This window comes from Struthio camelus, chromosome 3, assembly GCF_040807025.1.
Source record: "Struthio camelus isolate bStrCam1 chromosome 3, bStrCam1.hap1, whole genome shotgun sequence".
Taxonomy (NCBI): Eukaryota; Metazoa; Chordata; class Aves; order Struthioniformes; family Struthionidae; genus Struthio; species Struthio camelus.
The window spans coordinates 21,524,544-21,537,146 of record NC_090944.1 but is presented as its reverse complement, the minus strand read 5'-3'; the positions used below and the strand labels follow the sequence as shown (position 1 = coordinate 21,537,146).

The following is a 12,603-nucleotide window of genomic DNA, read 5'->3' as shown; positions in this document are numbered from 1 at the left end:
CACAGCTTTATTCAAGCTTTTGTCAATCTCTGAGCAGAAGCATATGATTGCAGTTACTCATCTTTTTATAAAGCTGCAGGCTACAAAACAGTGCTTATAACAGATACACAAATTCCTTTCAACTCACCCTATTTAAAGCACAAATTATATAAAACACCACTAGTAAATGATGTTGACCTTCACAACTAAGAAATATCCAACCATTAAACGAAACAAGAAACTCTGCTTTTTCCACTAAGCTTATCACAGAGTCTGGATTTCCAGATACAGAACTGTACATCCTCTGAAAGGAGTTCCCCCTTAACCCTCCAGGTAGCATGAAGGGTCATTCTTGTGCTCAGGAATGGAATCTACTGCTTCAGGATGGAATCAGGCAATAATGACAGATCTCCAAGCCTCTAGAAACCAAGACTATTGAAGTAAAACAATTCACAGTGTTTGGAAAGGGCTACAAGTGGAAACACTCTTTATATAGACTACTAGTACTTGTAACAAACTGCTGCGCTGTTAAGCCAGGAAACACATCACTTCAACTAGCAGTCCAAAACAGTCTGATGTATGACTTTAAACACTCATGTATAATTTATTAATTTAAAATTATACTTCCAGTTTTAAGGATGCTTACAATATACTTTCTGACAATTACCATAGAAAGAGGAAAATTAAGACTACAATAGCATTCTTTATAAGAAAGTCAATTTGATATTTATATCATAAATCAGGCTACTTATCTGTAAAGCTGCAGAAAACTTGATAAAATCAGTTAATAGAAAGTTTTGAAGCATATATGGCTAATTTTTTTCTAAAAAAGATGGTACGTGAATTACATTGATTACTCCAGTTTTTTAGTACTGTTGCTCTGAAATACCGTAATGATGTATTGGACACTGTCAATGGGGGAAAAAAAAAAAGAAAAAAGAAGAGGGGGGACAATTATTGTAAGAGCTATGAAACACTGGCAGCATTTATAGAGCAAACAGGAAGAGCATTTAACCATTCAACTCCAAAACGAACTAAGTTCCATTCCCACCAAAAGCAATTAAGTAGGATTTTGTTACTTGAGAACAGGATCTCAGCATCAGGTTTTACTATAAGCAAGGAAAAGGTGACAATCTTGATATTATAAGAAACTATAATGACCACAGATGCATTTTGTAAACCTAATAAGATGAAACCCGCTACATATTTCATGTCTTTCTCATTCTAGTGTACATTCTAATGCTCAAAATGCAGTTAAAAGGAATGGAAAAAGAAAACATTATACATACTAGAGAACTGTGTGATATGTTTCTTGTTTAGAAGTTACAGCGCCATAAGCATAAACAAATTAAAGCATTAAAAAAATGGAGATCCTTTCTAACACTACTTTTATTTTTATTTTTGCATTGCTATTTGTGTAGTAATAAAATGCAGCTCTATCAACAAATCACTTTCTGATTGTTTCATTCCAAAACATGAACGGCTATCTCCGTATTTATAATCAGCTTCAGTAATGAAATTTGGTGTCATAACCAGTAACAATGAATAGCTTTAGGGGTTAGTTCAATCCTTGTTTGCCTGTGGAAGACTGAAGTTTTCTTTTTAAGAAGATTTTACAGTTTAAAGATACTTTTAATTCTATAGGCTATAATGTGTAATGAAAAATTCTAAAAATCTGTTTCAATTTCAAATCAAATAATATCACATACAATTTTAGCTCAACAGATTTCACTCCTCAGGGTAAAAACTCATCTCAAAAGCCCATTTCCTTCAGAAGATGTAAGCATTAAGAAAGTATTGTACAAGTAACATTCACTTGCAAATGAAGACCGTGACACTGCCATTCCTACTGCCAGTGATCAACATGCAACTTTGAGATGGAGGAAACAGCTCTCTTTTTATGCGACAGAAACCTAGGATGCCAGCAACATAGGTTCAGTTCCCCTCTCTGCCACCAAATCCCAGCTTTGTATTTTCCACCACACAAATGTTTTGTAGGCAGAAGCCGACCAGACATACTAGAACAAAAAGCAAATTACATTACTTAATTCAGAAGTGGCTTAAACCGATATGGAATAACAAAAGATGTTTCCCAATTCCTATACCACTATTATTTCATTATTTTTCATTCATATGGAGATTGGTGTAAAGGCTCTAACCTAGGTAAGGAACCAGTTAAAAGAAAGGCATTAGTGAAGCTTTCTATAATGAACTCTTGAAACAATTTAAATTCAAATAACCATTCAATAACCACGGCAAGGCAAGGAATGCCTAAAAGTGTATTGATCTCAAAAAAAAAGACTTACTATCAATAACCATGCAGAATACAATGTCATACAAGACAAACTGAATGAACTTAAGCACCTAAGTGATAAAAGAAGCACAGCAATTCAAAAGCTAACATTTGAATGCAGTTGTGCTTTATAAGAGCATTGTTAACAAATTCTTGTACACGTTCAGGCAATGTCATGCGCTCTCTTTCTCCTTGGCACTTTACATGGTGTCAAGAAGTTAATGAGCCAGCCAAGAGAAACTGAATATTACTTGGAGCTCCTTTTACACAAAGCTTCTTACATAATTATTAAAAAGGGCATTAAAAGTCATTAAAATTGAAAGAGAAAATGAAAATGAAATACAAGTTAGTATCCAGAATCACAACAGGATCCCATAACACACCAATTTGGTGTGCAGTCAAAATGAGGACATTGTATCCCAACTTAAGCAGGAAGATGGTCAAAACGGCATTACTGACTTAGAGGCAATAGGACTCAAAGTTTCAATTAAAACCATTAAAGTAAAGGCAGAGCTCTTCCCTTGCACCAAAAGTCAGGAGAGAATTAATAAAGGATGGAATTGTAAACGGCAAAATACCATCAGCCATAGTTTGAACAGATGTGGCTGAGACTAGAAAAGGCTATGAAGAATAGCCTGTAATTTTTAAGGAACATTCCTTCCTCTATAGAAGACCTGTCTCATTATATCACTGCTTTTTATTCTACTCTTGCAGTCGAAAGCTTTGGTCTTTTCTAACTAATTAACACATTGTACCCATCCTCATTTGTCATGTATCCTCCATAATGAAAATGTAGTGAAATAAAGAGCAATTATTTTCACTTGTTATTTTCTCTCTCTTGTTTTTTTTTTTGTTTTTTTTTTTAGGATAATGTTTGTCAATAAAGATTAGGGCAATGACCTATGAACTCTGAAACAGATGACTCTTTGAAGACATAACAGGCTATCTAGCACAACCAACAAAGCAACCCTATCAACAAAAGAGCAAAAAAACCCTAAACCACCTAAACCACTTCATGCAGGTCACAAAGGAGAACAAACAGGAAACCATCAAAAAGATCAAAAATGTTGATACGATCATTACTATAATTAGGGCTTTATGAAGTATGCAGTATTTAAAAACAAATACAGCTGCCAGAAGAGAAAATGACAGGCTCAAAATACATGCATAAACACATTAGCCATAGCTCTACCGAGTGATTGTAATATCCCAAATGGGACAAATCTCTATTTTCCATATAATCAAGAAGTCTATACTTACCACACAGCAGGGATATCATTTATTTAGTCAGAAAAATGTGAAGAACAATTCTGAATTAAGAGCTTTTCTGAGTAGATATACCACAAGCAAGAACCCTCTCTTTACTTCTAGCAAGCTGTGGTGGTCAAAGGATCAATGCAGTTTTCCAGTGTGTGAGGTGGGTACCAAGTAAGAGCAAAGAACTTAACCTGCTTTGTTTACCACAGAGACAACTGGAACACTGGAGAAAGCAGAGACAGACGCAATTGAAGACAGATGCTGATAACTGTGTCCAAAAAAGAGTTATGAAAATAATGAAAGACCTGGAAGTGGGGAGAAGGAAAAAAAAAATGCAAGAAAGAACCACCAAAAATAGAAGAAGGCTTCAGAGGTCAGTCCATTCAGTTTATCAAAATAAAGTTTAAGCGGCTTCTGCTAAATGCCTGAGTGTGAAATCAAAGTTTGATAACTACCTCTTGAGTATAGCAGACAAAAGGTCCAATAGCTGGAATTTCAAACTAGGCAAAATCACATTAGCAAAAAGGCATTTTGAAAAATAAACAGTGAAAAAGTAGCCACTAGAACAATCAATAATTACACTGGACTCACAAGTCACATTTAAACCCCCAGAATTAAAGAGTATTTCCTACAGGATATGCTGTAGTTCAAAAAATGTTAAGTTTTAGGAAGCAGTCTCATCTGTCTCATACCCAGTACATTAATAGCGTTGCTTTGTGCAAAAGTCCCACTACAGATATATCTCTGCTCGCACAGTTTTCCACACTTTCCACCACCCAATGTCACCTTTTCTCTCAACTCTTAAGGTTGGGGAAAGGAGTCTCTTCTTCCAGGGGGTAACGGATTTCTACTGATTGCAATAAACATGGGAGAAGAGATGTGTACTTATATGAGAACACACGCGCACCAAACCTACACATCAGTCCTCCTCTGCAGGTAGAACTTTAGTCGCCCTCTCACAAGTGCCAGTGGGTTCCACTTCTTCAATTTAGACACTCTCTCAACTCCTTTGCCCAGTTTATGTTTCTCATTCATTCACCTTTCCATTCAGTCACTGCTCACTCAACTCATCATAAATCTTCTCTCCTCAAAGTTAATTATCCTTCAATTTTTGCTGCTACCACTTTCCTCGCAGATGTTGATTTACCATCAGCGCAGGAGAAGCAATGATGAAACAGCAGTTACAGCATCCTCACACAACACATAAATGCAGTATGTGACAGTGAGAAGGAGTCTGTAATAAATCAGACCTACCGATGGCCCTCTCCTCTTTCCCATCTTGAATTTTTTTCAATCTATGCTCCATGCTATAATTGTGACATTACACATAAATGGGAGTTTCACATGCTAAAACATGAGCTAATAATAATAATAACAACAACAACAATAAAGAAAGCAGAAGGGGACAGGTGAACAAGAGGACCCTTTCTCTCAAAGCCCAGCATGTTCCTGTTCTCTGCAACTTCTTTTTGGTGAGGAGAAAGTGAGTATAAAAACCCTGTGCCTCAATTCCCTTTTGTACATTTAAGCATTCTGTTTCCAGGCTCTCTGTTGTATCAAGTGATATTCAAGCAGAAGAACCTTCTTATCGTTTTGGGCGGCAGGGTCTAGCCTGTTATCCGCCTCTCCTTGTAACTACTGATACATAGAAACAACAGGGATACTCTGATGATGCCAGGTTCCTGAGTTCCCTCATGGTTAAAACAGCAATGGTACCCTGGACGTGGAAGGTTAACTAATGCACCCTACGTTGCTTTAAGATTCTAGAGTAACTGCTCTTTCCTACCTACTTTGTCTGCTTCCCACTACCCCTCATTACTTCAGACTTTTCTTGATTGTTTCTTTACCCTCCCTGATCAAGAGTAGTTTCATAGTAACCATGATGTGTTTTCCAGTCCTCTATCTATACTGAACATCAATTCTTCTGTGAATTACAGAAATGTATACCTGTTACAGGAATGGGAAACTGATATACTAATAATTCTCGGCCATAAAACTGTGATGGAAGGAAAGCGATGAATGAAGAGAGTTGAAGATAAAAGAGTAGGTGCAGGAGATGATCATATGACTCGCATTGATTCAAAATAATAACATTTTGTAGACCAAAGCTAGAGGAAAGAGACCTCTGAGAGTTTTCAGGAACTAAAACAAAATGTTTGCATTGTATACTTCCACTTGAAAATTACTGATTGGATTCTAAGGCAAGACAAGCTGCCTAAACAGTCATTTTATTCCGAAACCTGTTGCAGGTTATACGCTAAATCAGTTGATCGGACGAACTACTTCAAACATCTCCAGAGTTTGTTTTATGACTCTGGGTTCTGGCCAAAAAGCTGCCAGATTTCTGCTGGGCAGTTCTGCTCGGACACTTGCACAACACCCTTGCCATCAGCAGCTCCTTCCTTCTACTCCCACTCATCGTTTGAGACTAGAGAAGCAGTATTAGAATCCTAAGTAGATAGAAGTCAAATCAAAACACAGAAGTAGCAGAGACTACCCATCCTCCCTCTCCCTCAGGAGTAAATTATAAATACCCTTGAAATACTCAAGCGAAAGCAGCCACTACCAGCGGCCATACGTGAAGCCCGCATTTTTTCTCATTAGAGCATCTCATCCCCTGGCTACCTCAGGTCGGGATCAGGTTACACAACTAAGACCTCAGCATAAGTGTCAGTCTTTCCAGATAGGCATGAAACTGTCTATAAGTTTATATGCTATGACAGATCAATATGTGATAAATGGGACAACAGTTCTGTTGAAAAGGCTTTTGAGGAAGTTGAAGGAACTAGTGATAAAGAGCAGCAACTGACCAAAGTATAAATTTGGAGGTGACAAAGCTGTTATCATTTTCCCAGTGTTCCAATGAACAGCAAACTTTTTTTCACCAAATAAATTCTGGTATAGATATACGTTAAATAGGTTCTAATCAATTTATTCTAATATTTTAGGAACACTAAAATAGTATCAAAGATGGAACAAATGACAACTCATAACAGGATGAATAAACAACTTCAGAAAATAAGCACAATCCAGAATAGAGAAGTTAAAGACAAAAAGAATAAAGGGCTTCCTCTTAAGCTTTTTCTTTCTTTTTTTTTTTTTTTTTTCTTCCCCTTTTCTTTTCTTTCTTCTGATAAAGCTATGGAAGACAACATCTCAAGATCCTGCAGTAAGGAAATATGTAAATAATCTCTAATGTTCTTCTGTGCTTGGTAGTAAAAATACTAAACAAAGCACAAGTCAAAAAAATGTTATAAATATCTTTACATGCAGCCCTCATTGGGCAAAAAAACCCTGCAGATCTGGTAGTACGTGCTAGAGCCATGAAGGCAGGTTCTTTGGCTTTCAGCCAAATGGAAATTATGATAGTTTATCATTCATATTATTACAGTGCCTAGAAATCATATGCACTGGCCCAGAACTCTTCTCTGTGGAACATCCTATTCAGAATGCAAAAGTGTAGTGCTAAACAGAAGCCTGCAGCACAATCAATTTTTAGGACGAGCACAAGTGAAATAAACAGAGAAGAACATCTTGTTCTCTGCTGAATGAGAAAACAGACTTTGAGGTTCCATAAAAATCCCTCTCATTCACAGAGCTAAATCCTCTCACTTGCCATTAAAATCAAATAAAAATCTTTTCTGTAATAACTGTCAAAAAGAAGAAGTAGATAGAGAAAGGTAGGCTGCAGATTAACACATTTATAAATGTATCAACCCCTCCTCCCCTTACAATCCAAAACATGTAAAAATTGCAGAGAACTTTCTCTTTGGCACTACAGAGAATTGCATTTTACTTGAAGCCTGAAATTCTTCAACCATATCTGCTTACCTTTGTGACAGCTTTTGAAGAAAAGGTAATTTCATCAATAAAAGTGATAATATCACTTGGATCAAGTCTATCAAAGTACTTTGAACATACATCATATGCATGTAGCCACTCAGCTATGGTTTCGGGTGTTTTTTTAAGGAGATGGTGATCACCATTCCAGAAAAGTTTTTGTAACCAGATGGCATAAATAGAGCTTGGTGACAGCATACTGCCATCTTTTTTAGGAATTTTGGGAGTCAGTTTGGAAATAGATAAGATATTTTGGCTTGTAAGGACAGGTTCCAGTATTCTTAGAGGGTTCTCATTTTCATCTGTTAGCTTTTTGTAATTGAGACCTATAGACAGAAGGAGAAAGAGGCAAATAAAATGAAAGTTACTAACAGTTAAATCCATTCATGGACTCTTTACGTTTCTGCGTAAAACAATCAGTACTACAGCAGTATCTGCAGAACTAAAAAACATTTCATTTCACTTCTTTTTAAGGTGACACATACTGACAGACTATGGATGCAGACAGGGTTGTACATGCAGATAACAGTGGAATTTTATGCTGTCCTGATGCACATGAAATCTCTTAAGCTATGGAATATATTTTACCTTTATCAAGGTAAACAGACAGCCAAAGAAACAGATTCTCAAAAGGATAAGTGTTTATACACATGCATGCTATTACCTTTTAATCCAAAACCTACAAAACATCATGCACCCATTCACCTCTTCGCTTAAGTCTTCATTAATTAAAAGTATGTATTCTGATCATACAACAACTAGAACTTACTAAAAATGCAAGAAATTAATCACAAATAAATTAAGTAAGGTCAAGTAGAGACGGGACATGTAGTTTCATTTACATGGACACGCATAGAATAAGAGTGATGTCACGTTTCTGAAGGGAGAGAACTCTTGAAAATTACTCAATTCATTATAAAAATCACCATATATAAGCAAATATAAAGTCTTAAAGGCCTGCTTATTGACTAAAAGGAATGGCAGTTACCCTTTCCAAAACATATTTTTTTCCTGAGAGTTCAGCAAAACACTCCTAGCAACAATGCTACTTTATTCACGTTGCAGATGTCTGTAGGACAACTGAATTCTATTGTCAAATATCTTTATTCATATACTTAAGGGCTATAACCATAGGCAAACTTCCATAAACTGTGCTACACTTTGAAGGAATATTGATTAAAGGTGCAACATGGAACAGATTTATTTTTTTGACAGAGCTTTTTTTATTAAGCAACATTTAAAAGTATCTTTGAAGACAAAAAAGTAATTTCTTGATAGGTTTTTATTTAACAATCACCATAAAACCTTAATGTTTTAACACACAAAGAAGAATATTACCATGAAATTAAGAGTTATTCCCATTTTATGCATAGGCAATTGAGGCACAATGATTAGGTCATGATTATCCTCTCATTCTGGGTATTTCATCTCACAAAATCTGTACCCAGCTTTAGTACTATTCATCATATAGAATTTTATGTATTCGAAATGCATTGACTTCAGTGGAAGCTGCAAGTGCTTTGCACCAATGCATGTCAGGCTTCCAAAAAATGATCATCTCCAAGAAAATGACTGCTTTTTTTGTTTCTGTAATATCTGATTTCACAGGTACATTTTCTCTAAATTCTGCAACAAGCAAAGCTAATGTCTGCATACACATCAGTTCTCTGTACTGAACAACTAATTCACACCCACAGCAGGTTATCCCATACAGTACACATTTTTCTTAACCTCATTCTGAAACTCAGTGAGGAGTCATTCAGCTGAAATTCAAGATACTACTACTATTTGACAGTAATAAGCAAACTGAAATGATGCTTAAAGTTTCAGAATACTCTCCAGTAGCCTACATTATCAGACACAGGATGTAGTGTTTGTGATATATTACATATTTAAGACTTTTGAAAGGTAAACTAAAACAGTGAAAGCACTTATGATAGTCAATGTATAACTTGCTCTTTTAAAAAATATGCTCTAGGAGGTGTGTGTGGTTTTTAAGGATTCATTATGTGAATTAATTTTAACCTGTACCACCACCAGAAATACTTTAAAACATTTTTTCTTCTGCTTACTGTGATAGATTAACCTAAATTTCCAATAATAGAGAGAAAAGGAACTTATTCCTGTAAGACATGACTAACCTACTGAATTACCAGCATTCAATACCAGCATTAGAACCAGCATTACCCAATATGCTCATTTAAAGAAAAGAACTACCTAGCAAGTGTAAACAAGAAAAGTATAACCAAGTCAAGATATAATTGAAGAATTTTGATAAATAAATACAGCTATAAAGATAAAATAATAATAATGAAAACACTAGTAACCCTCCTACCTGGTGCAACTGCTTTGAATTTTTTCAGGAGTCGGATGTGAGTTTCAGGTTTAACAGCATGCTTCACAAATTCTGAACAACCGCAGTTTTCAAGAAGTGTAAAATAATAAAGCAGTCGCTGGTGATCTCTACCTTCGATACTTGGGAAAACATACTTAATCATGTGCTCATGTAAGGCTTCAGGACTGGTTTTCAAAGTCTCAAAGAGACCAAGCCTTTGTGCTCTCTCTTCTATTTCCACTGTAGATAACCTGTGTTTAAGAAAAAATATTGGTTTTAAAGGCTTGGGCAGGCCATGAAACATAACAGTTTTTCATCATACTTGGGAGACAGGACAAAACTTTTTCTTTGCTTAAGCAGTAAGGCTCAACTTTGTAAGTCATTTTGGCAGTAATCATTCATTCATAAATATTTAGATAGCTGTTATTCCGCACAGAGACAAGTTAAGGAACTCTTGTATTTCATGATCTTGCAACAGACATTAAAAAGCTACGCATACTTATCTGTACACAATTTTTCCTTGCACAGAATAATGTTACTTGTGTTTATAGTCCAATTAGAGTAATGAACTCAGATAAAAAACTTCACTGAAGTTTCACATTTCAGCTACAGAAGCTATTTCTATGATACTTATATTACAGGTACTTTACAGTTTTGTGCAAAAAAAAGGTAATCCAATGGAACTTTAGTAAGGGAATTCCTGACATGAAGCACACTTTCTGTTGTTTTGGAAATATTTTATAAAATAGTCTTTGAACTGATTGGAAAAAAAAATGTAATTATTACCTAAGTTTAACTTCTTCCATTACCTTTTTTGTCATAACATGAAAAAACATACCTGAACGCAAGTAGTGTGATAGGGATTACCTTTGCACATTTTTGCCAAAAAATGAATTTAGCAATTCAGAAAAAAATACCTAGATGACTTCATTATTTCAGCAGTGTCCAACATGTATCTGCTGTACTGTCAGAGATAACAGAACATTCTTTAAGCACAGGGGGACGGATCCACGGGAAAGGAGGCTTACTGCCTTTTACTCACAGATTTTGTGAGGTGAAACATACCACCTAAGGTGGCATATGATTTGACACTGGGGACAGTCAAGGCGATAGCCATCCCTAGGCAAATCTTTCCTGACTTATTTCCTCAGATCTTAGATAAAATTTTCTGTTGGGAAATGAATAAACTACAGATGAGACTTCCTTGGTGCACACCTATTTTTATTCCAGTTGAGGGGGAAAAAGAAAAAAAAAAAAATAGAGAGTGAGAGAGATTCTGTTCCACTCTCTTTTATGGAGTCAGCTGGAAGTGTCTGAATTTATGCTGTGTTCGTTTTGAAAGGGTCAAGAAAGTCTTCCTGAAGTAGCGAGACTGGTTGAGGCCAACACAGGATTCGCTGACATTTTCATAAGTTTTCATGGATGAAAATTTGAATGGCAACTTGATAAAGCCATCCATTTTGATGTGCTAAGTATGAATAATAACAGCAAAAATATACTAGCGGGCAGTGGCCAATTTTCACCGCTAATACCTCTTTTAGTAACTTAGGTCACATCAAAGGAACCACAGGTGCTCATCTGCTATGAAAACCAGGATGTGATAAGTTAGGAGAACTTCTAATTGGACACCAGGATTTTCTAGCACCTCTCAGCTGCAAGTTAAAAGAAAGTTTCCTGTACATATGCACTGGACATATGCCTACTTTCATAAACAACAGATCTTCTGCACTGAAAAGGTCCAGCTCAAGTGTATAGGTTCAGGTCACTGAGGCTGGCGCGCTGTCAACCTGAGCAGCTCACAGGGATTTGGATGGAAATGCTGGTAACATTCTTGGATGAGAAAGAAGGCTGAGAATCCCACAATTCTGTCTTTCACTATGTACCTACTGTACATATAATCACTATATTGAACTTTCAAGAGATGCTAATATTCTTCCAGTATTCTATTTCCAATTTTTTAAAGGTTAAAAATAGCATAAACAGTCTTAAATACAGATATTGACAGAATTCAAATGAAAAAAAATACAACCTAAATGTGCAAAACCTAACACGGATTGTTACTCACAGCTGAAAAAATTATAACTCCCTAACACTTGTATTAGATATCGGATGTCATCTAATCTCATTTGAATTTTTTCTAACTCTTAAATTGATTACAATTTCAGTCTCAATTTTTCCTGGACAGAAATGCAACAAAGAAATTAGTAGTTCTCTTCAATATCCAAGTAAAATATGCCCAGTTTCCACTCTTCAAAATGATTTGCTTATTTCAAATCCTACAAATGCAACCTTCTGTCAGTTTAAAATGAATCTGATTGTGGGGAAGAGTTATTTTTGAGGTAAACAGAATTGTACATCTAGAACTTAACCCACAACTAGGTTATCAATTTTGTACGTATTATTGTCAGATCATAAATTCTTGTTATTTGATACCTGTACTGGTTCTACCATATTAAGGGAAATATAAAGTATCATATATTAAAATAAGTTCTTAATGTAAGTCAAAACAGACAGTGAGAAGTGATATATGTGTGCAATACAAATACATTCTTCTGTCCATATCTGAAATTCAAACAATGAGTTAGATGGGCTTTCAGCTATGCTGAGACAATCTACAGATAGAGTTTTAATGGTGGGTGGGTGTTTTGTTTTGGGGATGGGGAAGCGAGGGGAAGGTTCATTCTGTTGTTCAGAAAGATTCTGGAATGGACTCCTTGACAGGTAAACAAAGTTTTCCTGTCCTTCAAGTTACAAAATGCATTTTATAGAATTTTGTAATCATTAGATGAGATTCTCAAAATATATATATATCATTTCCAAAGAACTGAAAAAAATGCATTTTTATTTAAACAGTTTTCATCCAACTCAAATTCACAGCACAGCAGAAAATCATGTTATG

At 35.6% G+C, this 12,603-nt stretch overlaps 1 protein-coding gene across 3 annotated transcripts in view; it reads right to left on the bottom strand.

Moving 5' to 3' along the window:
* The window catches only part of NBAS (NBAS subunit of NRZ tethering complex), a 187,445-nt gene that overhangs the window by 62,075 nt on the left and 112,767 nt on the right, over positions 1-12,603 (bottom strand). For all 3 annotated transcript variants that reach the window (XM_068937157.1, XM_068937158.1, XM_068937159.1), the window contains 2 exons: positions 9,705-9,955; positions 7,361-7,695 (listed from right to left, as the gene is read on the bottom strand). In XM_068937157.1, coding sequence (XP_068793258.1) covers positions 7,361-7,695; positions 9,705-9,955 — 586 coding nt within the window. The remainder of the gene's footprint in view (positions 1-7,360; positions 7,696-9,704; positions 9,956-12,603) is intronic.